Source organism: Carassius gibelio, chromosome B7, assembly GCF_023724105.1.
Source record: "Carassius gibelio isolate Cgi1373 ecotype wild population from Czech Republic chromosome B7, carGib1.2-hapl.c, whole genome shotgun sequence".
Lineage (NCBI taxonomy): Eukaryota > Metazoa > Chordata > Actinopteri > Cypriniformes > Cyprinidae > Carassius > Carassius gibelio.
The window spans coordinates 19346972-19374927 of NC_068402.1; the positions used below are offsets into that span (position 1 = coordinate 19346972).

Consider the following 27956-nt stretch of genomic DNA (forward strand, 5'->3'; position numbering starts at 1 on the left):
CTAAAACTTCCTGGTATATGGCTGCGTTGACCTTGGACCTTAGAAAACACAGTGGACCAACACCAGCAGATGACATGGCACCCCAAACCATCACTGACTGTGGAAACTTTACACTGGACCTCAAGCAATGTGGATTGTGCCTCTCCTCTCTTCCTCTGGGACCCTGATTTCCAAAGGAAATGCAAAATTTACTTTCATCAGAGAACATAACTTTGGACCACTCAGCAGCAGTCCAGTCCTTTTTGAAGTGAGGCGCTTCTGACGCTGTCTGTTGTTCAAGAGTGGCTTGACACAAGGAATGTGACAGCTGAAACCCATGTCTTGCATACGTCTGTACGTAGTGGTTCTTGAAGCTGCAGTCCACTCTTTGTCAATCTACCCCACATTTTTGAATGGGTTTTGTTTCACAGTCCTCTCCAGCGGCGGTTATCCCTATTGCTTGTACACTTTTTTCTACCACATCTTTTTCTTCCCTTCGCCTCTCTATTAATGTGCTCAGACACAGAGCTCTTTGAACAGCCAGCCTCTTTTGCAATTACCTTTTGTGTCCTGCCCTCCTTGTGCAAGGTGTCAATGGTCAACTTTTAGACAACTGTCAAGTCAGCAGTCTTCCCCATGATTGTGTAGCCTACAGAACTAGACTGAGAGACCATTTAAAGGCTTTGCAGGTGTTTTGAGTTAATTAGCTGATTAGAGTGTGGCACCAGGTGTCTTCAATATTGAACCTTTTCACAATATTCAAATTCTCTGAAATACTGAATTTGGGATTTTCCTTAGTTGTCAGTTATAACCATCAAAATTAAAATAAATAAACATTTGAAATATATCAGTCTGTGTGTAATGAATGAATATAATATACAAGTTTCAAAGTTTCACTTTTTGAATGGAATTAGTGAAATAAACTTTTTGATGATATTCTAATTATATGATCAGCACCTGTAGATATTCTGCCGAAGTATATTAACTCCCACCCAAGGATTTACAGGAATGAGCAGAATATGGTTGGGACACATTAAATGTATTCGGTGACAGCTGTAGGCATTTTTTTTTTTATTTAAATTCAGGCATAATTACACTATTTTATGGTGCTAAACAGAAAGAGAAAAGCTCACTCACAGGTTTGCCGGTGTCATCATCAAACACGATGAAGGAGTGTCCAAAGGAGATGAGGAGAGATTTCCTGCAGATCACACCACTCTCAAAGCAGTCAACATTCTCTGAGGTCACAGTCATCATTTCATCTAATGAGCTCTAACACACAGGAGCACACATTAGCAGTCAACAACAATACAGGTTTAAAAGAATATGAGATATGGGAATATCTGGATCTGTTGCTAAAAGTTCACCTTGACCAAGTACACCTTGCATACACCAATATAATCAAACAGGAAGCCATCAAATGTTCGGTAGTGTCGATCTCCATAAGCCGTGCACATTGAAGGACATGGGCGGAACTCACACTGAAACGTGCCGTGCTGACACACACTGCAAAATAATAACATTCAGACCTGAGATAGTTTCACTGCACATTTTCTCTCTTCCCTTTTCGCTAGAGAGATGCTAAGTTAATAGGTTTGGGCAGATTTTCAGTGACATTTTATGTCTCTACCGATTTGCTACAATAATACCTGTAAAACATTGGAAAATCACATTGTTATGCATACGTTTCCTCATATTCATAACCTAAAACAATGAAGTACCAAACTTCAAGTGACAACATATTCTTATTTTATATAATATTTCTGGTGGTATGTAAAGATCGAATATAGAAAACTGACTATTCACATAGAAATGAATGCACAGAATGTGAGTTATTGTAAACTCACCATTGATGGCAGGGGGATGAGACTCTGTCGCCTGGATAATATTCTTTCCCTTTCCACAAACACGGACATGCATGTGGCTCGAAACATTCATCACCATGCTTGAGGAGCCTGCAATACACACATGCACAGTGCATCGTGCCTGTGAACATACTGTACTAAAACAGCACACAGGATGCATGTGTGAGTTTGTTTGTGCATGCAAGTATGCCATGCAAGAATAATGCAAGAGATTCTGCCTGAGACAAGAATATTTGGATGGGTGGTGCGATGAAAGAAAAATCAGACTGGTGACATGAGAAAAGCAGCCTATTCTCATTCTCACAGATCCAAAGAGCTTCTCTCTCTCTGATAAAGATCTTGTAATATTGCAGTGAATCATTTCCATTGGCCTGAGGGTCTCTGAGAGTTCCCAGCACACTGTCTGTTAGAACTGAGTAAACTTACACCCCAGATAGACAGGCGTTAACAGCTCTCTTTATCCCACAGCCAGAACGCTGGATCACTTACTGCCATCAAAGAATGCGTGATCACCTGCTCCTGTTCTGCATGCATTAATTAAGAGACAAAGAGATGGATCCATAACTAAACAACCACATACTCCATTGCTCAGCAATTATTGTCAAGCATCAATGACATTGCTCTCTTTCTCTGTACAAAGCAGACTTGAGAAAATAAAACCATGACCCAAACGAAAACTCAGAGATAACATTACAAAAATACTGAAAAGGAGGTTTTGTGTGCATAATTATAATAATTGTTTTCAAATGACTATAAAAAAAAAGCCATTGCGTGTAAAGAGTAAACTGAAAGGACTTATGTTATATTGAGTACAATTGATTAGGTAGAATTTCATGAATATGAGATTGCTGTCAACTTCTCTTTATTCTACTAGATTGAAAATTGGACAGAAAATGAGCTGAAGTGATTATTCAATACTGAGTATTCTGAATTCAAACAGTCAGTCCATCGAGAAAGAATCATTGATTTCAGAGGAGACAATATTCAGTGCACACACAGCCTAGGTTGCTTGTTTCTTTTAACTCCAGCAAATAGTTTAAGATTTTGATGTTTCTGGTTGAGGGTTAATGGTGGCACAGGTAATATTCCAGCCAAAGGCTCAGTTTGATGTCGATATGTGGAGTTTTTACTGTATGTGCATGGTTTGACATACACCAGCTGCATTAACATCCTTGCACAAACCCAGACCTCTCACACAACACATAAATTATTGCATGCTGATAATTATTATCAAACAGACCCTACAAACACACAAACTTTCTCCAAGCAAGCTACTTGCCACACTCTCATATATTGAATACCATTGAACAAATGTTCAACTTGTATGTTTTTGCTGAGAATCAAATATGTTCACTCCTTTCAATACCTTCTCCCTGTCAACAACATATTTAAAAAAATACATCTAATGATTAAAACAGTCTACATAATCTATTTTTAAAGAACTGAAAACAGAAACTCGGAAGAGGTCTAGCAGACAATTCAGTTCAAACTAGGTTAGTTCAAAGTCAAAACTGGAAGTGCACAAAAAAAAAAAAAAAAAAAAATCAAAGCACACTCCTCACCGTTTCTCTCTTGTCCATTAAGCTAAGGGTGATGCTGATACCCCGTCCCTCATGGGAGCAGCAGGTATAGGAGTGTTTTTGTGAGCTGGGGAATTCCTGCACTAATGAGAGCGAGTAATTACCCCCTCCTCCACCCCCAAGCAAAGTGGTTAATGGCAGCGATGCTTATTTACGCAGTAAACAGGTGCACAGCTGGATCAAATAACTGATAAGCTGCTTAAAGACATTCCTGTAGTCCATACTTCAAAATCAGCACATTTTCATTTGTCAAGATGGAAAGAAAAGAAAGAAAACTACAAGAAAAGAAAGGCATCTTTATGTATCTATGCTCTTGCTGTGCTGTGCTATGCTATAGACCTTTGGCTTGTGTGAATACCAATGTTTTCTGAACAATTGTTTTCTCTCTTAGGGTTAAGGTCAGGTTTAGGGTTAAAGGTTAAGGTCAGGGATCAGTGCAGATGACCTCTACTTCTTCTCAGGTGTAATGCATCTGACTGGGTCCGAGATGCCACAGTTGAGGTTCTATGCTATACAATGGTACTCACTGCATTTTCACCCAGAAATTGTGTCACCCCAAACTGAAAAATCTTTAACAAACTTTGACAATTCAAGTTACAGAAAAAAAATCCACTCTGCGGCCACTAGCCGATGTGAGGTGCGTTTCCTAAAAGCATTGTTAGCCAACTAATTTGTCACATTCACATGCATCAACACACGTTTCATCAGATTATAAACTAAAGTGAGAAATGTGAGAACTTTAGTACAAGACTCCAAAGTAGAAGCACACCTGAGAGATGTGATAATGTTTAATAATAGAAAGAAAAAAAATCCTATCTTTAATAATTAGTGGACTAATTTTCTGGGCATGAACAGGTGCACTGAGGAATTCAACCCACTTGTAAGGTCTAGCTCACGTATCAAACACAGCTAACACACACACACACACATTATACTGTTTCTAGTGAGACACTGCGCTCTGAATGAGACGGGCTGTGACTGTGTATGTATGTGTCTGTGTGTAAAAGAGTATGGCTGCTGGAAAGTCCCTGAAAAAGGTCTAGAGCATCAGAAGTCTCGGGCAAACAATCAAATACGTTACATTCTGCCTTTTACAGTCACTCTTGGGGCTTTCAGATGTACACATTATAGAAAACTGACAATCAGCAATGCATTCCTTCTGCATCTCTTTTTGGATTTAGCTAAATAGGTGAAATCACAGGTAAAATGTCTAAACTATTAAATCTTGATACATTTGAGATGCTAGATTACACAAGATATAACATCTTGTTTTCTGAAAAAAAAAAAAATTAAAAAAAGAACAAATATACATTAAAAAAGTAGTTAAAACAACATTAATTCAACAGAAAAAAAACATTTAAGTATAAATGCAATTAATTTGTATAGTTTATTTTGTCATTTTACTTATTAAATAAATTTTTTGTGATTTAAGATCATTTAGATATTTGTACTTTTTTTTTTTTTTTTGCTGTGTAATATGAGTTTGCCACCCATTGTGGATATTGCTTTTGTTCATTTCTATCCCATATTCAGCATCCTGCTGTTACTATACCACTCAACCCTAATGATATTAGACCACATGTATAGCACATTTATCATTTCCAGACTTATCAATAATCTCATCACTACTTCACATAGTGGCATAAGGGGCCTTTGTGCCATATTTACACCAGCCCAGATGCCAAACTATCGAGTTGCAGGAATTTATTAAACACTCATGACAGAATCTCAGCCATGATATTTCTTTCCCATGATGCTCTTGACTAATGTTTTTCTGTTTAAAAGGTCAATAAGTCAGAAGAAGGTGAATCCCACACACACAGCCATCTAAAATGTCACATCCCCTCTGTGTGCAGTAGAGACTCGAGTTGCTCTCAAGATACATCCGTGACCTCACAGCCCTTTCACTACATGGCCGATGAATTTTCATGAGAGTTTTTCACTTTGTACTGAGAGTATTAGATTGCCTTTGTAATTCAGCGTTGGGATTGTCTGAGGATTCACAAACCAAGTGTTATACTCAACCTAACCACAAATGTAAAAATAACTATAAAATCATTCAGAAGTGCAAAAGAGAAAAAAGAAAAAATCAACAGCAATTAATCACAGAGAAGAAACATTTAGCACACACTCAAATATGCAGCAACCAAATCAAATGTGTCACGAACAAAAAGTGAGCTGAGAAAAGTTCTCACAAATAATATAAAAAAAAATATTCCCAGACTCTCTTGCTGAGGTTGGTAAAAGGATAACTGAGACGAAGTCTTATCATGCTGTTATGGCTGAGGATGGCTTTAGGAAGTTAAGCTTGTGATATGGCACTTAACCTCCGTTTGCTTGTGTAGACACTGGCATTAAATGTATCAGATGACAAAAATCCATCTATAGAGCAAGAGTCGTGCTCTCTGAGGCCCCCTTAGTGGGAACGTGACGCGAAGGGGAGAAAAGAGGGGGAAGTGGAGTTGAGCGACAAAGAACTCTTTTCACCTGCCGTCGACAGCAGCAAAGGTTCCCACTGAGTCAGCGGAGACCCTTTAACTGATCTGTATCCACATCATCACCTGCTCCGGCAGACACCATCCGAGTGAGACCTCAACATGTAGAGCAGAATCTCATCTGTCCGTGAAAGAGCGCCTGGAGTATGTGTGCTTCTGATAATCTACACTACTTTGCTTGGAAGGTTTTTAATTATGTGGAGGAAATATTTGAATGGAATTTGATTAGGAACATTATGTGACACAGATAAGCTAAAAAAAAATCCTACTGTATGAATGCATGTGTAATGGAAATGAGTAGTTCCTGACGCTACTCGGGCGATTCCACCCACTGAGCTTAGCCATGGATCACTGCCCCATCACACAAGTAAATACTGTACACATACAGCCATTCACCTACTAAATCCTCTACATCACACACAAACACGGAAACATCTAACCTTTTAAATATATAAAAATAAAACTACCAATACACACCAAGAATAAACATACTCAGGAACATTTCGGGAGTTTGGTAAAAGTGCATTTGCATTTGGAAACCATTGAATAAATGAAACCAAAAGCAATCACATTAAAACTCAGTAAAATTACTGCAAAAACATCCAACCGAGAGTAGTAAATGGCAGGAGCACACTTACAAAAAGCACCGTGATAGCCCCATGTTTTTTGGACATGCCATCATAATACAAAGGTAAACTTTTAAGTGCCTTCACAATAAATCACATCATAAACCCATATAAGCATGAATTTGCTCAATTAATTTTTATCTTTATGTATCTATATATTATACTTTATTTTTAATATATACTATCTTTTTTATAAATATGTGTGTCAATGGACACAAATCGAACTAAAGCAAGGAATCCGCTATGTAGATAGTACTTGTATCTTTCATTTTAATGGAGAAAAAATCTTTGTTAATTGGAGGCTCTAAACTTGTCATTTTGAGTCCCTTTTGACTGTTTATTGGACATGCTTGTTTTTAATCTAGGTTTTTTTTTTGTCCTGTCTGGAAGACCGTTTTCTCTATGTGGTGATTGGGTGAGCTCTCAAATCGGCACGACTTTGCACCAAATAGCCAGTAATTCAGTAAAACAATATTGGGAAATATTATTAAAATGTAAAGTAATTATTTTCCATTTTTATATACTTTAAAATGTCATTTATTTTGATGGCAAAGCTGAATTGTCAACAGATATTACTTCAGTCTTCATAAAATATTTTAAAATGTTGATATGCTGCTTTTTTATTATAACTCTTGTTGCTCTGTGAATAGAAAGTTCAAAACAACAGCAGCATTTTTAAATAAAAATCTTTGGTTACACTTTAGGATAGGGACTCAATCTCACTATTAACTAGTTGCTTATTAGCATGCCTATTATTAACATACTGGCAGTGTATTGGTAATTATAATGCACATATTCTGCATGACCATAATCATACCCTATACCAAAGCCTAACAACTACCTTAATAACTATTAATAAGCAGCAAACTAGGAGTTCACTGAGGCAAGAGTCATGGTTAATGGTTTATTAATAGGGAGAGAACTGGGCCCTAAAGTGAATTTTGACCAAATCTTTTGTAACATTATAAAAGTGTTGCTAAAACATATTGTAGCTACTTATCCCAAACCTTTGAACTGACAGTGTTTGAAATAAGTCTTTTGTAACACATTGAGTTTAGCGTTTATAATATTGTCTCTTGCCTACTGCCATTTGTAAATATTGCGAGGCTCCAGCTGCCACTGGTAAATAAATTAATAGTCTACCATAGTATGTTTTTGTAAGTGAAAACAGAATGAAGACAACAAAGACCTTACTCACCCTGCGGGACAGACACAGCCAGGCACACAAGGCTCATGGGTGGAGCAGGTGAGGTTGAGCAAATACGATTCACAGGTCTGTTCACAGGCTAGACCTTTATTGGCCGTGTGGCCGTCTACTCGGTTCTCACAGTCCTCATAAAACTGCCCTGGTGGACACAGGGTATCTGAAAGAGGAGAGAACACACACTGAACTCAAACCAACTGCAAACACTACAGATATTCAAAGAGTTTCACATAGATAAACTACAGCAGGATGCGGAAATACAACACTCACCAATAACTGAGCTCTGGGAAACAAGTTTTCCATCTTGGCAAATTCTGTTGAGGTAAAAGAAATAAAGATAAAAGATTTTAACTGATGTAAAGTAGAGAGTCTTTTGTACTGGGCTGCTGTGATATCTTTACCAAGCCAATATATACTGATAAAAAACTGAAAAAATAGCTTTCATTGGGAATGTGATATGATGGAGAGTTTGACAGTGTGGTGACATTTAATATGAGTGAATAAGACAATCTTACTGTACACCAGATGATGTCAAGATCACATCTCCAGGAGAATAGTCAGCACCAAGAAAACTGCATGGACATTCACTCCTGTATCACAAAATATTAGAAAAGTATCTGACTCTGAATCAATAAATTATGCAAGGAGAAAATATAACTGAAGGTGCATCCCAAATCGCGTACTTAAGCACTATTCTAAGACGTTTTGAAGAATAAATAATGTGAGTAGTGCGTTCACACTGAAACTTCAAAAAAGAAAAAGTGCACTTTAAAAACCCGGATGATGCTTTTAACCAAAAAAAAAGAAGTGTGGAATGTTGGACACTTCACACACTCAACTGTCACAGCTTTAATTATGTAGCGAAGGGGGAGGGGCTATCAGACTCCGATTATGAATGACAAAATAATCGTATATAATTCATACACTACATGGTTGAGTGCATAAGTACATAGTGTATGAGTGCATAGCGTATAATGCATCATTTGGGATGCAGATTTTAATTCTATACAATTTAGTTAACTAACACAATGTCTTCTTAACCTAACGCTGAAAGCCACAAAACTGCATAACAGCGCAGCCAACCACAAGATGTTTACTGTACAGATGTAAGGAGTGAGGATGATGGCTAGTTTCAGCTCATATGACCTACAGTATGAGACAATACAATCTCTCTGAGCTGTTTTAGAGAGTTGAGTTAGTGCAGTAGTTGGGTTAGAATTGAGAGACTTCAGGCCACAGTGCAGCGGTTGAGTCTGTAGTAGAGTATGAGGCCACTATCACGTCCCTGACTTTCTCTCAGCCTCTGCCAGCATGAGTGCTGTAACTTTAGCACACACTGAGTATGTGGCAGTGGGACACGGGACATTTAAGGGAAGTGAACCCATGTGAGGGTGAGGAGGCTAAAAGCGTTATACAACACCTGAGGTTGTCAGGTCCATAACATTTTACAGCCTGCTTGACTGAGGACTGCAAATAACTCTCACACACACTAAATAACTCAATCTAGGTCTGAGTCACAGAGCTAATGTTACAAAATTAGGAGGGTGTTGATTTAGCTTATTTTTCAGAACTTCGTAGCAGTTAGTTTCATAATTCTTGACACTGTGAATAGAAGAATGGTGGAGTTGAAGTGTTGGATGGAAGCTGTTTATATAGCATTGAGTTTTTGACTGACAAAATTAGATCCTCATGCACTTTCATTTGGATCTCCATTCAGTTCTAACTATGCAGCAAATATAATGGATAAGCACTGTTTTAAAAGTTATTTTAATTACCTTCCAAACAAAAAGAAGAATTTTAAAAGCAGTTCATAGTGATTGTCTGCTAAGCTCCAAAAAAGCACTATAATGCACCATAAAGCAGTCCATACGACTATATTTGAATTTTTACCGTGGCACGCAGGTGTGTGTATGCATGTTGAAGTATGTTCCTTTTGGGCACACGCAACCCTCCTCACACTCTTCGCCACACGGCTGAGGGAGAGACAGAAACAGGCAGCGACGCTGACATGACGACACACAGACTCCATACTCCATAGAAGACGGACACGTGATGGCTGCAAAAACATACACATAGGCCACATGCATATACATGTTTACTTTCATATACAGGAAACTTTAACTTTCTATTCATTATAAAATCACAAAAAATCGTGATTTTCACAAATAGCAAAACTGGTTTCAGCATTGACAAGAAGAAAGGTTTCTTGAGCACTGAATCAACATGTTTGAATGATTTCTGAAAGATCATGTGACACTGAAAATTCAACTTTGCCATCGCAGGATAAATTAAAATAGATAACTGTCATTTTATTTTTTATTCGTTTTTCACAATATTATTTTTCCTGTATTTTGATCGACCTGGTGAGTAAATGACGCTTCTTTCACATTGGACATTACAAAATCTTACTGACCCTGAACTTTTGCATGGTGGTGAATGCATGTGTAAGTGTCAGACTGACCGCACTCAGGCAGCTGTGATCGGAACTCAATGATGATCCCGTGTCTCCTGCAGGTGCGGGCGTAGTGAGCGAGGATGGAGCAAAGGCACGGTGCTCCACATCTGCAGACGTCTGCGCGACACTGTAGCTGGAAACCCACCGGACTTACGTACTCATGACAGGCAGAAAACACTTCTTGCGTCAGCACATCACACTTCTCCACTGCATATGCGGCTGGCATCACACAAACAGACATTCAAGCATTACAGATCCCCTTAAAAAACCTAAAGCTTAAAAAGGTTTGGAGGTGAATGTGTCACCTGCTTGCTGGTGTGTGTCACAAGGGTCCAGCTGGGGTAAGCTGGGCCGCGGCACACATGCTGAAGACACACGCCATGCATTTCCAAACAAGTATGGTGTGCTTTCAATCATGCCAGAGGGTGCGCTAGAGTAACACATCAACAAAATTGCACATTGGAGAATAAGTTGACAACAGGGAGAAAGCACGCAGGAAGTAGAGTGGAACCTACAGGAAGTCATCCTGAATGTTGCCGTTAAATGTTCCACAGAGCCCCACAGTATCATCTCTCCACTGCTCCTCCAGCTGCAGGTACAGCCTGAACTCCCTCCAGTTATACTGCAGCCGCAGACCCTGCGATGACTTCACCTGAACAAACATGGACGACAGCTCCTGGATCTGAAACACATCTGAGAAGATACCACTATATTAATCACATGAAGGACTGTCAATAAGTCACCCAATAGTTGTATAGTTCACCCAAAAAAAATTATTGTCATAATTTATTAATTTAATAGACTTTTTTCTTCTGCTAAACATGAAGGTAACAAAACAGGTTTGGTTACCACTGACTTTCACTGTATGGACAAATAAACAATATCTAATTTTATGTTCCACAGAAGAAACAAAGTCATTCAGATTTGGAAAGAAAATGTTTGTGTCAGCTATCCCTTTAACTATTTTATGATGATGGACATCAGTGGATGTGTGTTTGCATGCAGTCTTCATGTGCTGTATGCAGAGGAACACATTCGAGGTAACACAGAAGCACAAAACACAGAAATATATTAATCTACTAATATAAGAGTATATAAGAAAAAGAAAAAAAAATAAGATACAAAATCTGTCACTGGGACTGGTACTAATGTGTAACTGTAAGGTACTAATATGCACCCTTTAGGGATAAATAAGGTACAAAGGTGTACTAATTGCCAACATCTCATTAAAGATCAGCGTTAGTACATTACCATCTGAGTACGGCAGTGAGATCCTGAACTGGCTGGCCAGAAAAACCTCTCCACTGTGGCTCATTGTGATCTCAGTACGTGGATCTTCATCAACCATCAGGTTGACTGACTGAATACAAGCACCATCCAGATTCTGCAGACATAACAAAGCAAAACTAAATCAGAGAGCCAGAACGTCCCATACCAGCACACACAATATCAGCAGCTATACAACTACTGCAGCGAACACAATGGATGAATGTCTGCACAGGGACACAAACCTATCGGTCCATCTGTTTCAATTTGGACTAATTCAGTAATCATGTCGTTTAGGAATTAAGCATTTATGCTTGTGAATGAGTTACTGAGAGCTGCTCACAGAAGATAAACCACTCGGACTCTGAATTGCTCCATTCAAGAAAATGATGGACACTACCAACAGGTGCCTATGTGAGGATCTCTCACCGGCCGCTTTACTGAAATACATCTCTCTCTCTTCTCTCTCTCTATCAGCAACAACAAAGTCTCTGGCTCTGTCATTCAGAGGCTCAGATAAGCAGAACAGCTTGTTCAGAGTCCAGACAGTGACACTATACACCAGACTGCTCTCCGTGTGTTGAGTTTTAGCATCAACACGTCTGGGCTTCAGGAAAGGAAGGCTTTGAGGGAGAGAATCTCTTCATTTTTTGTATCATTTCATGTTTTATCTGTCAAAGCTAAGCAGGGTCTAATCACAGCACAAGCGCATCTAGGACTTTGTTTCAACTCAACCCAAAAAAATATAACTTTAGGCTGTGCAATTATTTGTGCCTAATCGCCTGTCTAATTTAACTATTCTAGTAACTAATTTAACTAACAGACTAACAAGTACAGCTATGCTAACTGCTAATATTCCAATAGCTTGACTAATCACACAAATCTAGAAGCTGTAGTCTGTCTACTGGAGCTGTGTTCCAGCCCCCAGATTACTCTTTAGATCACCACACTAGAGCAATTCTGGAACGTGATGAATAAAGCTTTGGCATGCCTTAAGTCTTTTCTCTGTTGTGTGCTAATACTTGAAGCTTGTGTTGGTGCGGTGAGCATGAAAGTGCACTGGGACTTACGGCTCCACAGGGTGCATTCTGAATGGTCACTGTGAACTTGCCCGAGTTTCTGCTCTTGGCTAAAACGTACTGGCACGTAGCAGGAAATGTGTAAATGCGGCCATCAAACGACTGGAAGAACATATCTCCTGTCACAGAGCACTCCCCTGTAAGAAAAAACAACAACACCGTTTAAACGTTTGGGGTCAGAAAGATTTTTTAGTGTTCTTAAAAATACAATAAAACTTTAATGTACTTAAATATTATTATAATTAAAAACTACTAATTTATTCCCGAATTTCTTCAAACATAACAATCTTTAACAAGATTTCTTTCAATGATCTATGTTGAAAATCATTATGCAGTTTAATATCTTTGTGAAAACTGTGACTGTGATTTTTTGATGAATATAAGTTGTTGTTATATATATATATATATATATATATATATATATATATATATATATATATATATATATATATATATATATATATATATATAATTTTACCAATTTAATGCCTACTTGCTAAATAAAAGTATTAATTTACTTTTAAAAAGTCTTACTGAGCCTAAACTTTTGAATGGTAGAGCATTTACATTAGCATATTGTTCAATTTATCAAAGTAAATTGTTGGAATGAGTTATTAAGGAGAAGTATTTCTTCTAGAATAAGATCTTTCTATATATATATATATATATATATATATATATATATATATATATATATATATATATATATATATATATATATATATATATATATATATATATATATATATATATGTGTATGTATGAAGACAGGATAATTACATTTGCTATGTTTGACTAAATAAACTAAGTCTATACAATCATAAAATAATATATTTGCAATAAGATAAAGTTAGTATCAGTGAAGTGAGAAAATATGGTTTCGAAAGAAGAGAATGTATAGAATCTGAAACATTTGCAATAGACATCATGAGGCCCATATAAAAAAGGTAAATAAAAAATATAAACACCTGGGCAGCTGTTCTCAGTGCAGGTCCACAAGCCCCCAACACATGTGCTAAGACAAGAACAAAAAAACGATTCATACATTAACAAAAACACAAGCAGGTTCTTCATTCAACCAAGTTTGCATTGCATAAGATTACATAATGATAATGTCTGACCAGTTGTTGCAGTCTTCCTGTATGACACGTCCAGAGGGGTACAGCATGCCATGGTGCTCACAGGGACAGTCTGATGCCTTAACACACACCCCATTCTCATAGATCAAATCTAAAGACAGTAAAATGATTTCATTATTTTCAAACATTCACAAATGAACACACATATAAAGCTTGCGATTAATTCATTTAGTGTTATGTTTCTACCATCGGGGCAGTAGCAGCCATCCAAACACTGCAGCTTGCTGTCGATACAAATGTGTTCGATCTTGCAGTGCATGGGACAGCAGGTAATACACTCTCTGAAAAGGAGCTCGGTGGGGCAATCAACACCTACAGCAAAGAACAACACATACTCTCACAATATGCATATCACAGCAAAAAACTAAAGAAAAAATTCCTGAATGCATGACCTTTTATAAAATGCAGGCAACAGCAATATTTCAATAAATTGTTACCAATATTTAATAAACTGTATTATCTTTACAACACTGATCAAACGTTAGAATAAGTAAGATTTGTATTTTATTTATTTTGTATTTTTTTATTATTAAGAATTTTATTTGCAAGGGCATATACACTGATACAATAATACAGTAAAGATGTATTATTGTTATAAAATATTGATATTAAAAGACCAATGTTTTTTTTTAACCCTTTACTCATCAAAGAATAGTGAAAAAAATTATCTTTGGTTCCAAAAAATATTAAGCAGCACAACTGTTATACAATTTATAATAATAATAAATGTTACTAGTACCAGTCCAGTGAAAACTATAATAATGGCTGATAAAACACAACACAGGAACAAAATGACAAATTTATAATTATATTCGCAGGAACTTTAAAAAAATCTTCCCAACCACAAATTTTGTTGCATAGACAAACAATTCACACACCAGAATAATCAATTCTTGGTGCAAACAAATTCTTACACCAATTGTAGGTTTATTCTGTATGGTTACAGTTGTGTGTATATTGGAAATTTAACATCTGAATACTCATTTAGAAATAATAACTATTTCTAGAATTTAGAAATTTGTGCTACTATATTTACAGTACATTTAATACCAAGACAAAATATGGTAAAATATCTCAAACATTTGTGCATCTGCAGTGTAACCTACTGCAAACAGGAAAGTGTGATCTCCAGTTATGCAGCGGATGTCCAGCATGAGCACATGCTCTGGCATACTCTGTGAAAACCTGGCACACAACATCACCATTGGGACCAGACCTGCACCAGGTGAAAACATTAAACATACACAAGCGTTACATAATGCAATAACATCAATAGTTTAAGTATGTTTAAGATAACACTTTGGAAAGTAATGTCAGTAGTTTTGCCATGTAGATTTATAGCTTTCCAGTAGGTGTAGTAATGTCAATAGTTCGGTGTTATGTCAGTACTTACAGGCAGAGGTCATTGGAGCAACTGGCCATGTATGAATATGGACTGACAAACTCATGGCAAGACTGGAACGGTTCCTTCAGGAGGGTGGCACAAACTTCCTCCACTTTCTGCAGTGAAGAACCAGAGACCTTATTCACCAAGTGTATCATGGTAAATCAGGCTTTGTTCGGTGTGGGACAAGTATTTTCAGTTTGCCTGTGTGTATTTGTGTGCAGTACCAATAAGACTCGAGGATCCTGTATGGCACATGGCGATGGATAAAGAGAGGGAACAACAGGACACCTGGCCAGCTGTGGCTCCTCCTCTGCCCAGCTGTTTCCAAACATAGCCAAATCCTGTGTAAAAACCCCTGTAGAAAACAGCGATAAATGCATTTATGCACATGCTTTGTTTTGTGCTTTTTTTAATCATCGTCAAGATGTAAAATAAATTAAATATATTCTCAAAAACTGTATACATAATAATTATAAGTAAATAATGTAAAGAACTTATTTGTTAATAAACAAAATGGCCTGTACTAACTGTATAATCATTACTTGTTTCTTACTGTTCAAAAGCTTTACTCCTCTTCTATATTGCCAACTAAAATCTACAGTTTCTAGTCTTGATTTAATCTTGCTGATGTTGTCACTGTCCATCACAATGTTTTATTTTATTTATTTATGTTTTCAGTAACAAATTGAGTAAAACTTGCCATAGCTGGTCTTCAGGTCATCCTGAGTGTCAGCGTTGAAATTTCCACAAAGTCCACAGGTGTGTCCTACAAACTCAGGGCCCATCTTGATGTACACAGAGCCAGTGAGTCCCTGCCAGGCCAGCGTGAAACTCTGTGGCTGTGACACTACAATGTAGTCAGAGATGCGCTCCAGCTCAACATCATGAATGTGATGGGGCAGCTGCACACTACAGAGAGAGGATGTTCAGTTAGAACTACATACACACACACACATAGATCATTGAACAGATTCTTAAAAAGTATCGCTGAGATAGCAAAGGTCAGGTTGAGGTTTAAGTAACAAGGGGTGTAGTTAGTGTCATCCTGTACTGCGTTCGACACCATAGATCATGACATACTCATAGTCCGATTAAAAAACTATACAGGCATTCAAGGGCAGGCTTTAAGATGGTTTCGATCCTACCTGTCTGACCACTACCACTTTGTTTACTTAAAAGGAGTCATGTCAATTATCAGCAGTAAAGTATAGAGTGCCACAAGTATCTGTCCTAGGTCCTCTGCTATTTTCAATATACATGTTACCCGTTGGTAATATTATTAGAAAATACGCAATTTGTTTCCATTGTTATGCTAATGATACTCAACTATATATCTCAACAAGACCATATGAAACTTTTAAATTATCGGATGTACTTTTACTTTCTCTACAGTCAGAAATCGGGGTGTTATATTAGACAGTTACTTGTCTTTTGAAAATTATATTTCACATGTTATAAAAACTGCATTCTTCCATCTTAGAAACATTGCCAAGCTACAAAACATGTAACCTGTTTCTGATGCAGGAAAGCTAGTTCATGCATTCATGACCTCTAGATTTAACTATTGTAATGCACTGCTAGGGGCTTGTCCTGCATCTTCAATACACAAGCTACAAGTAGTCCAAAATGCAGTGGCTACAGTCTCTGTACTGGCTACCTATTAATTTCCATATCAGTTAAAAAATATGTACATCAATTTGACATAGTCACCACTGACAAGCTAAACTTAACTGTCTGTAAAACTGTTTTGCAACAATTTGTATCGCAAAAAAAAGCCCTATACAACTAAACTTGAATTTAACTGAATCTAATTGTTGTAGAATGTGAATGTTTATTACCTTTGACCGCTGAAAGTAACACTGAAGTTCTGTAACCTAATCTCCCCCTCCCACGGCAGGAAGAGGCTGATTGAACGTGTGCAGGAGTATGGGAAAGAACTGCATTCTGGGTCATTGTGCACCTGCAGATGAATCACATGATATAAGAATCTTGCCATATTAAAAAGTGAAGAAATAAAGAAGAAAAAAAAAAACACGAAGCCAAATAGAAAGTTTAAAAGAATTCCAATGCTAAAATAGAGCGGAAGCAAACCAGATTATCACTAACATAAAGTGTCTGCAAATACAGTGTGCAGCTCTTAAGACGCTTCCTCTCCACCATCAAAGAGTGGAGTCCTCTTATCCAGAGCAGCCGGGCCAATCCTGGTTAAGTTCTGCATTACTGTCGGCCATCCCTTTCAATTCATTGATAAATGATATTGGCACTTAAGCTAATGGCCTAAAGAAACTCCTGGCTGAGTTAGCTCACCTCCTCTGGATTCCCATCAGTGAGTCTGGGAGAACAAAGACAATTCTGTTTTGGCCCTGGCCATAATTACTGTATTAAACTGTAATGGGAATAAATGACCATAATAATGAGATCACTTTCTCTATGAATGCCAATAAATATTTTCCTCAGGCAAGAGCTGCGCAGTACACACACACTTATGACATCTCTGATACAAAGCAGAGAACAGCAGCCTGCTTGAAACTAACCAAATCTAAAGCTAATACACTCTCTGAAAAAAAGGTACAAAAGCTGTCACTGGGTCAGAACCTTTTTAAAAGATTCACCTTTGTACTTTATTTGTCCCTGAAGGATGTATATTAGTGCTTCAAATGTAACATTTATTAATAAATTTAGAAAAAGGCGCTGCCTCAGAGACAGCTTTGTTTTGAAGATTAAGGCAATAACCATTTGGTTGACATATTTTCTGTGGTTTATATATATATATATATATATATATATATATATACATATATTATACTGATGAAGGATTCTAAGCTGAAATGCCATGGTAGATATACTGTATCTTAAAAATAATAAAACGCTCTCCACCACAAGTGCTCAATCCCTTTTCATTGTTGTTGAATGATTATAGGTGACAAAAGTATACTGTAATGAATGTTGATTATTATTATTATTATAAAGAAAATGATCACAAATAAAGCAAAATAAATATCCTTTCATAAACATTATAAGAGATCACCTGTATATGTACACTTGACCGAGTGCTGTCTTCACAGTCTCTCAGTAATGTGTAGCTGCATTTTCCAGGGAAGTAGTAATAAAGTCCATCAAATGTCTCATAGTTGTATTGCCCCCATGAGCGGCATGTCATTTCTCGCTCAAAGCCTAGGTTGGGGACTGAAATATTTGATCTATTATTTGTCATGCCAAACCTCTCAAAATGAGATTAAAGTGCATGATCAAATCATCTCAAAATGATCCATGGTACAGTACCTGTCTGGCAGTGTGATCCAGTGGCCTGGTATAAAGTGCAGTTACACAAGTCTGGATGGACACACCAACCCCCATTCAGACAGGGAGATGTACAAGCACCTGTATAACACAAATAAAGCTCATTAAATAGTGTGTGTTTCAGTGGATTCAAGTGTGTGTTTGGTATCTGGTATCTGAAGTGATCACTGAAGCATTAAGATGAATCCCGCTCTTGTGTGTAATGATGACACTCATCAGCCTGTTGAACAGATGTCTAGTGAAAGAGAGGAAAGCCCCTTTCTCATATTTCAAATAAACATAACTTGTATTGTTTGGAGTTTATCATTACAAGAATTATGTGTATGCATCACAAGCTTGCACACAGTAATTATTAATATGATATAATAGCTTAGAATTATGACTAAATGCAATGCACAAAAAAGATGGTTTCACTAGCAAATTCTTGTACACCCACATCAACAAACAGTTCATTACAGATGAAGCCCTAAACATATGTGCAGGTGTCAACAGCAAAACATGCAGGCAAAAATAAAAAATAAAATAAAAACTGCATTGTTTAACAGTGGGATTGTGCACAAAGACCCAAAATATACACAAAGAGAGCACATTGTAACATTTAGTTCAGTTCTTACCGGTGGCTCTGCGGGGTGATGGCTTCTGTGCTTCTGTTTGTTCTGTTGATGAAGTGTTGCTCTCTAAGGATCCCTTTAAGGAAAAATTATAAAATATGTAAGTTAACACATAGTTCGTTTAACAGGGGGTTGTCCAGGGAGTAACTGAAAAGTTATTGCCATCCAAAGCTGAATTTCAGCTAAATATTCATTCTATATTCAAATGTATTATAAATGCATTGAGTGCACTTAAAATATAATGTGTATGACTCATTAAAATGTATTATTTAAATGTTCAATATGTAAGAATATTAGTATGCCTAGAATGTTTTTTTTGTTTTTGTTTTTTTTTACAATATGTAACAGGGGCCCCTAGTCTGTAGCTCTACCCACCAAGTGGACCTTGGAAAGACCCCCGTATTAAAGTCTGTTCACAAGAAGGTTAACTATGAAGATTTTTATAACAATTACTATATTGGTGAAAACACCAGTGGATGATAACATTCTGCTGGACCACCTTAATGCAGGAAAGATAGGCTGATGATACATGGGGCATATTTTCGAGCAACTTTTTTTGAGCAATGTTGCTGAGGCACTTTCCCCTTGAGAAAGGGTAACAAATCTCTATCTGGATTGGTCGTGGGCCCTGTGTCTCACCTGGTTGCCTGTTGATGGGAACACTTCCCAAAGATGCCCAGCAACATTGCTCAAAAAGTTGTACAGTGTATCATCAGCCTAAATGGCTGTCAATGGTTTTTTCATTCATCTGCTGTGGGGAAAAAAAATAAATAAAAAAATAAAAAAACATTCTGAAAGTGATTCCAATGTCCTTCATCAACGATATCCAAATATAGATGTGGCATGAATTCAGCTATTCTTTTAAATTTAGAAGGATTTTTAAAAGAAGATCTTTATAGTTACCAATATCCTATATGGTGAACGAGCCTTTAGAGTCAAAGAATAAACTGAATTGTCAAAAAGACATACCTGTAGGCCGAATTTTAAGATAAAATACAAAGGGAGTGAGAATATTGTGTTACAAGTTTGTAATCCAAACTATTCGTTTGAATTAGTTGACTAATTAAGCTTAGGTGAAAAACGCAAAGTCTATCCTTCAACTACCTTAATTTGTTCTCATATAGGCTCAGATTAATTAAGACCTCCATGAACTAATTTATCTAGAGACCCAGAAGCCGGACGCCACAGGGCAATCTGAAATTCCGATCAAAGTCTTCATCTAATAATAAATCATTGTGCGCTTATACAGAGCCTGGAAGCATGTGCTGCATAGCATGGATAAGAGTTTATTATTACCGCCGGAGGGGGTACATGAGAGCGATTAGCGATTCACTTCACTTCAGAAATAAATCATTTTCTTATCTGACCGAAACCGTCTCTATTCTGCCTGCATTTCCCCATCACACCTGATATCTGAGAGTTCAATAATTTTATGTAACTTACGAGGCTGCAAGGGAGATGTTTTCTGACATAATGAACGGGGCCAGTGTGTCCCGGTGAATAGCGGCTCTGGGGAACAGCTTCACCAATCCTGAGCGCCCAGCGGACACCTGAAACCGCTTTACTGCCTCCGAAATGACGGCTTTTGTCCCAAAGAGAGCTCAACAAATCCAGCACTGGGGGATGTGTTTTCAGTATGCGAATTAAACAATGAATTTCAGGAGGGTCAGCTCCTTTTCAAAGAAACTTCGCAAGGAATTTCTCAGGGCGCAATCTGTCGCGTTCGCCTTCTGCATCTAAGACAATTAACCATACGCAAAATACTTGAACAAAACAAACAAATGAACCAAAAACAAAAAAAAATATGTTTCTATTTTGGCTATTTTATTTTGTATAAAGTCAAATGTAAAGTGCTCGAGCCTTATAGCTAGTTTATGTAGGCTACTAATAAAATGTACCCTGATATTCTAACATTTGTGGCCAGAACTAAAACGCTTGAAACCCCTGTAGAAATTAAAAGTAGCCCGCGCACGCTTGCATAATGGCCGTGCATAACCCGTTATTTTAAAGTCTTAATTAGGGGGTCAGGCTCTCAAATCCGTGCATAATTTGCACCTCCCTTTTTCTTCTTCAATTACTGAACACACGGCATCGCTAAAGACTGGTGTAAGTGTTTTCAAATCATATGCTCTTGAAAATTTATTCTAATAAATGAGCAAGGGGAGAAATATTACATTTTTATTGTCATTGTAATAATCATATTTAATAATTGTAATAGCCTATCACATACTAAAATGTAAACCGCATTCACTTTTAGCATATTCCACTTTAATTAGATCCTAATTTATTCAGGCAGGCTATTTTCACCAAAAATCTTTTTCAACAAACTCGACTTTCAAGCTCGCTTTTATCATAAATCAGGAAAACACCTTGTTTTTCTGTAATGTTATGCATTTAACCTCATGGCATCGCATTTAGCGCAGGTTTCCCGTGCGCTCTCTCAATGCATCGCTTCAGCTCTCCTACCTGCTCCGTTTGGGAAGCGGGATCCCATTTCTCCAGCATTATCCTGCTGCTCTCGCTGCTGCTGGGACACACAGAGAACAAGGAGCGGTTTGTTCCTCACACACAGCTAATCAGCACTTGTGTTCGACAGAAAAACCAGAGACTCACAGGCGTTTCGACTGAGCTTTGTCGGCCTGTTTCACAACTGTTACAGACCTCAAGACCTTTCGTGTGATTTCATCAAACATGCGCAAAATTAGCGCTGGGTCAGGATGTCAGCATTTTAAAGATGCTTAAAATGTGCAAATAATGCTTACCATTACCAGTAGGTTATAACAGATAATAATAATAATAATAATAATAATAATAATAATAATAAATGATATAGGCAAATACATAAATATGCATTTAAAAAATGACGGACATCGGACAGACACATAAATAAGACAATATTAGGATAATACTCAGATAATATATAAGATAATACTCACTTTTCAAAATCATGCTGGTTTGTTAAATTCAGACTTTCAGCGCCCCACGTGATATGTGCTGAAAATAAACAATTTACAATCACATTAGTTTTTTTTTCCACATAGGCCTAAAAATTACGCTTATTTATATATAATAACAATATATTTACATAATTATACATTATATTTAAAGTAAGCTTTTTAATACATTAAGACTCTTTTTATCTTAATCTATTTTTTTTTTCTTAAAACAGAAATTAAGATAAGAAATGATTACCAGAACATTTTTTTTTACCCATCCATTCCTTAATTTCTTAAATTTCAGATATTTAAGCATATAGACCATTATCATTAGGCCTATATATTTTTCCCAAAATGTTTATCTAGGCTAGAGCAATAAAACTTTTTCCTTGACAATAATATATAACTTAATTTTACAATTTAACTATCTAAATGGATTTTTCCTCTATATATATATATATATATAATGATAAGTTAATCGGAAAAGAACACATCAGTTCATCGTCATGCTGCTTACCTTGATATATGAGGATAAAGAATAATAAATAGAGTAAAAAAAGTTTCTTTCCGGGAGTTAAAATAGGATCCATCCGTGACTCATGTGAATCACTTGAAATGGAATGCGATTCTCCCCTCAGTCTTCCACCGATGACTACCGACGCATATTCCCGTCCGACTGCAGCTGCTCCTCGCGCGCATCTCAGGTGCGGAGGATAACACGCGCGTCTCGCCCGTCATTAGCATAATATATGCTAATGACCACCACTGGTGCATACCCACAACTACAGGGAGAGAGAGAGAGAGAGAGAGAGAGAGAGAGAGAGAGAGAGAGAGAGAGAGAGAGAGAGAGAGAGAAAGAAATGGAGGCTCAGCTGCAAGAAGAAACAGTTCTATTTTTATATATATATATTTTTTTCTATTTTTCTATAATATTTCTTTTTTCATGACACGGTGAAAATAAAAATCATTATGATCCAAGTGCTGATGAGTCCTGAGAAGTAGTTAATGAAGGTTTTCCTAAATAAATAAATAATTAAATAAAAATTCTCATTTACTCATGCTCATGTTGTGACAAAACAGTTAAACTTCATTTCTACTGGAACACAAGAGAATAATTTAGGAACTTGGAAGAATTGGAAGTCATCATTGACTTTAATTGGCTAACTTATATGAAAAGAAATGCAACAAAAGTGAATGGTAACTGAGGTGGTCAGTGCATTCTTTTTGACTTCTGACTAATAAAGAATATTCTTGGTATCAGTGATGTGAACATACAGTAATATGGACTGGACTAACACACACGTGCTGTGAAGATAAACATGAAAAAGGGTGGACAGATTTCCCTCAAGATGTGAAAAGGGGTGCTTGTCTAGCATTATAATAGTGTCACAAAATAAAATGTGCACATTTAATCTCACAGTCTGTGTGACTTTGAAGAACCTAGCAGGAGTTGGAGAGCAGACAAACAAAATAAATATGGAGAAACAATGAAAACAACAACAAATTATAACAGCTATTAGCTTATATTCATTTAAGGAGTTTCAGATACAAAATTATGGATTTTTTATTTTGTTCTTTTTCCATGACATCTTACAACATCATTATAATGAATACTAGCTGTATAATATATAGTTGTTAAAACTAGACTATAATGCCACACAGATAAAAGCATACTGCACTTCTTTTTTTGTGCTGACCTAGACATTCACATGCCAGCTCCTTTTTAAGACAAGAAACTTCATAAAAATGATCCTGAGCTAACTTGTGCAATAAAGTGTAATTTGACAGTAACATAGGATATTTTGAATGTCTGTAGTATTAACAAAAGATATCATCTGGGTTATTTGTGACCAAGTCCTTTCCCAGTGTGTGAGGAGGCAAGTTAAATGCCATGGTTTGTTGTAAACAGCCCTCTCTCACACAATGTGGCCATGAACAGGACAGTCATAAACAACCCCTTTCACAATTTCTATGGCCTGTTTGGCTGTGAGCGCCCTCCAGTGGTTAGCAGAAAGCTAAAGACAGCAGCATTAATGATGCACTGGATGTATCCGAAAGATGGCACACCATATGCTTCATAGAGGAATCCTCCAATGGTTGGGCCAACAGTTCGTAAAAGAGACTGCACCGATGCACACAGACCCAGCATGGTTCCTGAACACACCAAACAAACAATGCACACAGCGCTTGATTTCTTCTCTCTTTCAAAGTGCTTTATATAGACCAAATGATATTTAATGACAACAGTGAAAGCCAGTTTTATTGAAGAAAATATTCTTAATATAAACATGTTAAGGATAAATTAATAAAATAATATTTGTATTATTCTAACAAAAACTATTGTCCCAATTTTTACATACATTCTTACTACATTATGAAAACATTTGCATGGGAAATGATTCATCAGACATTGTGCAAAATGTACATCCATAAGTATGTATATCATGTTCATGCACAAGGGCTTGTTCAGTCTAGCATGTGTGTTTGTGGATTACCTGTGTCAGATGGAGACACACTCTTGGTCAACATGCTGTCTGTGATGACGTTGAAGACACTTAGAGAAAACATCATGGGTATCACGATTAAACAAAAATGAAACACGTTGGTCATCATAGCCTGAAAAAACACACAAAACACACATATATTTAACATACACACAATGAGACCAGTCACATAATCCAGCTTCCATGTTTAATTTACACAACTGTTATGCATTTAATTTGAAACAAAAAATGAACTTGTTTGCAATATCATCTTACCTGTGCAAGGCCCACTAAACTGGATATCCCAACAGAGAGCACCAGTAAAGAAGACTCTGAAAATCTAGACGTAAGACGCCCAATTACAGCACCTTGGATCACCTTAAACAGTAAGACACCAGTGTCACTTACTGCCTCAGCACAGCTGAGCTTCAATCCAGAACTATTTATATAGCATGTGTTTATACCATTTGTACTATGCCAAAGTAAGCCATCAGATAGCCATTCTGCTCTGCCTTCAGTTGGAAGAAGTTTATGGCAATGATGGAGAACATAACTTGAAATATACCTATATGCAATAAAAACAACAAATAAATGTCTGTTGTTTCTCTGAAAGATTTGAAAGTTTTGACATCCTAATTAAAAAAGTAGCAGGTCATTTAAAAAAAAAAAAAAAAAAACATATTGCATGCATTAACTAATCATTCAAAATCATATTAATTACATGCATTTAGAAGATAATTGGTGAATTTTCATTTCAGGTCCACTTTAAATTTGTTTCCAATTTAGGGGTGTTTCAGTATGTTTAAAATCACAAATGCTAATAGTTAAAATGTTCACCTGATGGCAATCCAGAAATAATCTTCACTGTGAAAGTCTTTGGAACACCTGGAAATTTCATCAGCCTTGTGATCTCTCCCAGATTAAACACAGAACTTGATGAACCCTTCTCTAAACAAACATAATCATAATAATCATTAGATTTTTTATGGAATTTTTTTTTTTTTTAGTAATACATAAAACATAGATATATACAAACTCCATTTAACAATATACAATAATCTGATTCTTAATATAAGACTTTTATACAATAAAATTACAAATGGCTACTGGAAGAGCATTCCTTCTGTGTCTAGCTGATCTGTGTGTTTGTTTATGTCCATACTGTTACTCTCCGGCACGGTGTGTATTTTGGTCTGTTTAGGGATGAAGTTCAACACCAACAGCAAAGAAACCAAACTTCCGACAGCTGCAAAAGATGCTGCAAACTTTTCCCTGTAAACCACACAAAAACACATATGACCAATGGCACTTGTCAGCACTGATCTAGAAAAACAATCCTGTTTTACTAGATCAGTGCTGCTTTCATTTTATCTTGATTTCTGAGGATCATGTGTGACTGAAGACTAGAGTAATGCCAGCATAATGTAGGTGGTTGTAGTGTGTCCTACCCATAGCGTGTGCTGAGGGTCCCACCCAGTGATGATCCTGCGATCATGCCTACGCCAAAGCAGAGGCCGAGTTTCCCAAGAGCTTCTGCTCGCTTCTCATTCTCTGACAGATCTGCTACCACCATTTGAGCTCCTACACACAAATACAAATGCTCTCACGTACCTGTGTGTTCGAGTAAGGTATATGTAAGAGTGTAGAAGCATGTGTTGCCTGGCAGTGCGTGCATAAAAACAGCAGGAAGTTTATGCACGAAAAGCATAAAAGTGTTGTCTGCCACCACCAACAGTAAGAAATAAACCACTGATGCCAAGCAAGACACAGTGAGAGCTGCACGTGCTCCGAACACATCTGCAAACCTGAAAACAGACAAGACACACCTATAGTTTAAGCCTATAACTAAAGTAAGACATTACATAAACAAGTCATTTTAATTAGGCACACATAGTTACAAACATTTTTCCTATTTCCCAACCCATCAGACAGAGATGAGTTCTGAATGCTTACCTTCCATAAATAGGGCCTCCAAGCAACTGAATCACTCCAACTGTGGTCTGCAGATACCCAAACCAAATAGTATCGAACCCGAGCCTCCTCGCCAAATACTGTTCCACAGAAGAAAAAACTGAACAGTCAAGACAATCCATCCATTATAAGAGTTTTATTTCTGTCCGATTATCTGAGAGCCTGGAATAGACTAGAACGGGCAAACAACATGGCCAGCTTTAATCTGCTGTAGCCTATATTACACTTACCAGCTGTGAAGAATGAAGAATATCACAAACATGTAATGCAGATGAATAATAATTCATATTTACTCTTAATCTCTCTCTCTCTCTATATATACACGTGTGTGTGTATGTGTGATATTGTGCATCTATTAATTTATAATATAAGTAATATTAAAAATATAAAACTTAAGTGTAAATATAAAATGGTTCACATTATCAAATAGTTTGTTTACTAAATGTGGGAACATAGCCAAAACCCCTGCAGATATAAATTCCAGGGCTCAGCAAAAATCGATTCAAATGTGCTTTTATTTAACATCTGATCTCAAATGAAGACGAACCGGTGTTATGGAGAACTGGAGGAAGAGCCAGGTGATGTCCAGAGCTGCGATGAGGTAGGTGATGTGAATCACTTTCTGCTTCGCAGCCGGCTCCATGACTCAAATAGCTGTATCAGATCTCAGTTTTGGGCTTTTACTCCCCGATAGTTCTCCTCCCGCACGATCTGCTCCTTAAACAGGGAAATTAAGAGCTTCCAATGAAACTCCGACGAATATACTGGTACACAAAATAAACTGTAACGCTTTACGGCTTTATCCCGCGGTAGCAGCGGTGACAAAGCATAATTCAATGTGAGGGAAAGGTTAAACCCAGAAACGCGCAAAACTGAACTTCAACCTGACCTCAAACTATCAACAGGTTTCAGTTTCGCCGACGCTCTGCTCACTGCGGTGGGAAAGAAGGGTTTAAACGATTTTAAATAGAAAATATAAAAACTATTATTATTTATAGAGGTAATCATTTATACAAAGATATAAACATCTGCTGTCGTTTCATCTCCGCACAAGACCACGGATCATTTAAATTGGTAGCCGACCACACGTACAAATATGTAACCGGATGGGTTGTAAGTGTGAAGCGTATGAAGGTGTCTAATGTGCTAAAATAAAACCATTATAACATAGTCCTCGCCATTTTTGTTGTGGATAATGCAAATCGAGGAAATTCCTCTTCCTTTCTGTGTCGTAAACACTGCGGAGGCGTGACTAGGTTAGCCGTCAACTGACTAAAGCCTAAAAGAATTGCAGATGAATATGGCAAGCCGTGTTAACATTTAATCTATAAACCGTACTTGTTCTAATTAGTGCTTATTCTTTAAATTCTAGTATATTTTTTAGTTACTAGTACTTATTCATTAGACACTAGTACTTATTTTTTTATATTAGGTACTTATTTATTAGGACCTAGTGTAGCAGCCCCTTGGCGTCGACAAACGAGACAGAGAGTTTCGACGGGTGCTTAATCTTCTTTATTTCGCTCGCTTTGAGCGCCATTAACCGTGACTTCGAGAAACGTTGTGTTGTAGCACCGTGA

The 27956-nt window shown here is 37.1% G+C and overlaps 2 protein-coding genes across 3 annotated transcripts in view; both read right to left on the reverse strand.

The window, feature by feature from the left end:
- The window catches only part of otog (otogelin), a 37896-nt gene extending 15197 nt beyond the window's left edge, over positions 1-22699 (reverse strand). Inside the window, exons 1-26 of the mRNA XM_052559937.1 lie at positions 22440-22699; positions 21923-21980; positions 21453-21513; positions 18990-19062; positions 18358-18456; positions 18104-18261; positions 16914-17035; positions 15776-15984; positions 15300-15430; positions 15082-15188; positions 14795-14904; positions 13875-14000; positions 13671-13779; positions 13518-13564; positions 12541-12686; positions 11456-11588; positions 10720-10897; positions 10510-10634; positions 10211-10423; positions 9640-9805; positions 8265-8339; positions 8020-8063; positions 7744-7909; positions 1827-1934; positions 1347-1485; positions 1117-1251 (exon numbers count right to left, since the gene is read on the reverse strand). Of these exons, the coding sequence (XP_052415897.1) occupies positions 1117-1251; positions 1347-1485; positions 1827-1934; positions 7744-7909; positions 8020-8063; positions 8265-8339; positions 9640-9805; positions 10211-10423; positions 10510-10634; positions 10720-10897; positions 11456-11588; positions 12541-12686; positions 13518-13564; positions 13671-13779; positions 13875-14000; positions 14795-14904; positions 15082-15188; positions 15300-15430; positions 15776-15984; positions 16914-17035; positions 18104-18261; positions 18358-18456; positions 18990-19062; positions 21453-21513; positions 21923-21980; positions 22440-22512 (3111 nt within the window). The 5' untranslated portion in view covers positions 22513-22699. The remainder of the gene's footprint in view (positions 1-1116; positions 1252-1346; positions 1486-1826; positions 1935-7743; positions 7910-8019; positions 8064-8264; positions 8340-9639; positions 9806-10210; positions 10424-10509; positions 10635-10719; positions 10898-11455; positions 11589-12540; positions 12687-13517; positions 13565-13670; positions 13780-13874; positions 14001-14794; positions 14905-15081; positions 15189-15299; positions 15431-15775; positions 15985-16913; positions 17036-18103; positions 18262-18357; positions 18457-18989; positions 19063-21452; positions 21514-21922; positions 21981-22439) is intronic.
- Positions 22700-23470: 771 nt separating this feature from the next.
- slc22a18 (solute carrier family 22 member 18) lies at positions 23471-27618 on the reverse strand. Of its 2 annotated transcripts, XM_052562255.1 has the most exons (11): positions 27266-27618; positions 26924-27093; positions 26359-26456; positions 26065-26210; positions 25854-25986; positions 25568-25677; positions 25243-25353; positions 24870-24970; positions 24682-24783; positions 24418-24538; positions 23471-24076 (listed from the first exon to the last, which is right to left on the reverse strand). In XM_052562255.1, the coding sequence occupies exons 2-11, from the start codon at positions 27017-27019 to the stop codon at positions 23892-23894; spliced, it is 1203 nt and encodes a 400-aa protein (XP_052418215.1). In that variant the 5' UTR covers positions 27020-27093; positions 27266-27618; the 3' UTR covers positions 23471-23891. The 2 variants fall into 2 exon arrangements, with proteins under 2 accessions (XP_052418215.1, XP_052418214.1); XM_052562254.1 differs by having other exon boundaries at positions 26924-27618.
- Between the last annotated feature and the right edge of the window lie 338 nt (positions 27619-27956).

What these genes read in the sequence shown, in the direction of transcription:
- slc22a18 (XM_052562255.1), bottom strand. Translation starts at nt 27,019, where the DNA reads ATGGAGCCGGCTGCGAAGCAGAAAGTGATTCACATCACCTACCTCATC. An exon ending in GGAGGCCCTATTTATGGAAG is followed by an intron (nt 26,211 to 26,358) that starts GTAAGCATTCAG and finishes GTCTGTTTTCAG; the next exon opens with GTTTGCAGATGTGTTCGGAG. An exon ending in CACCGTGCCGGAGAGTAACA is followed by an intron (nt 25,354 to 25,567) that starts GTATGGACATAA and finishes ATGTTTGTTTAG; the next exon opens with AGAAGGGTTCATCAAGTTCT.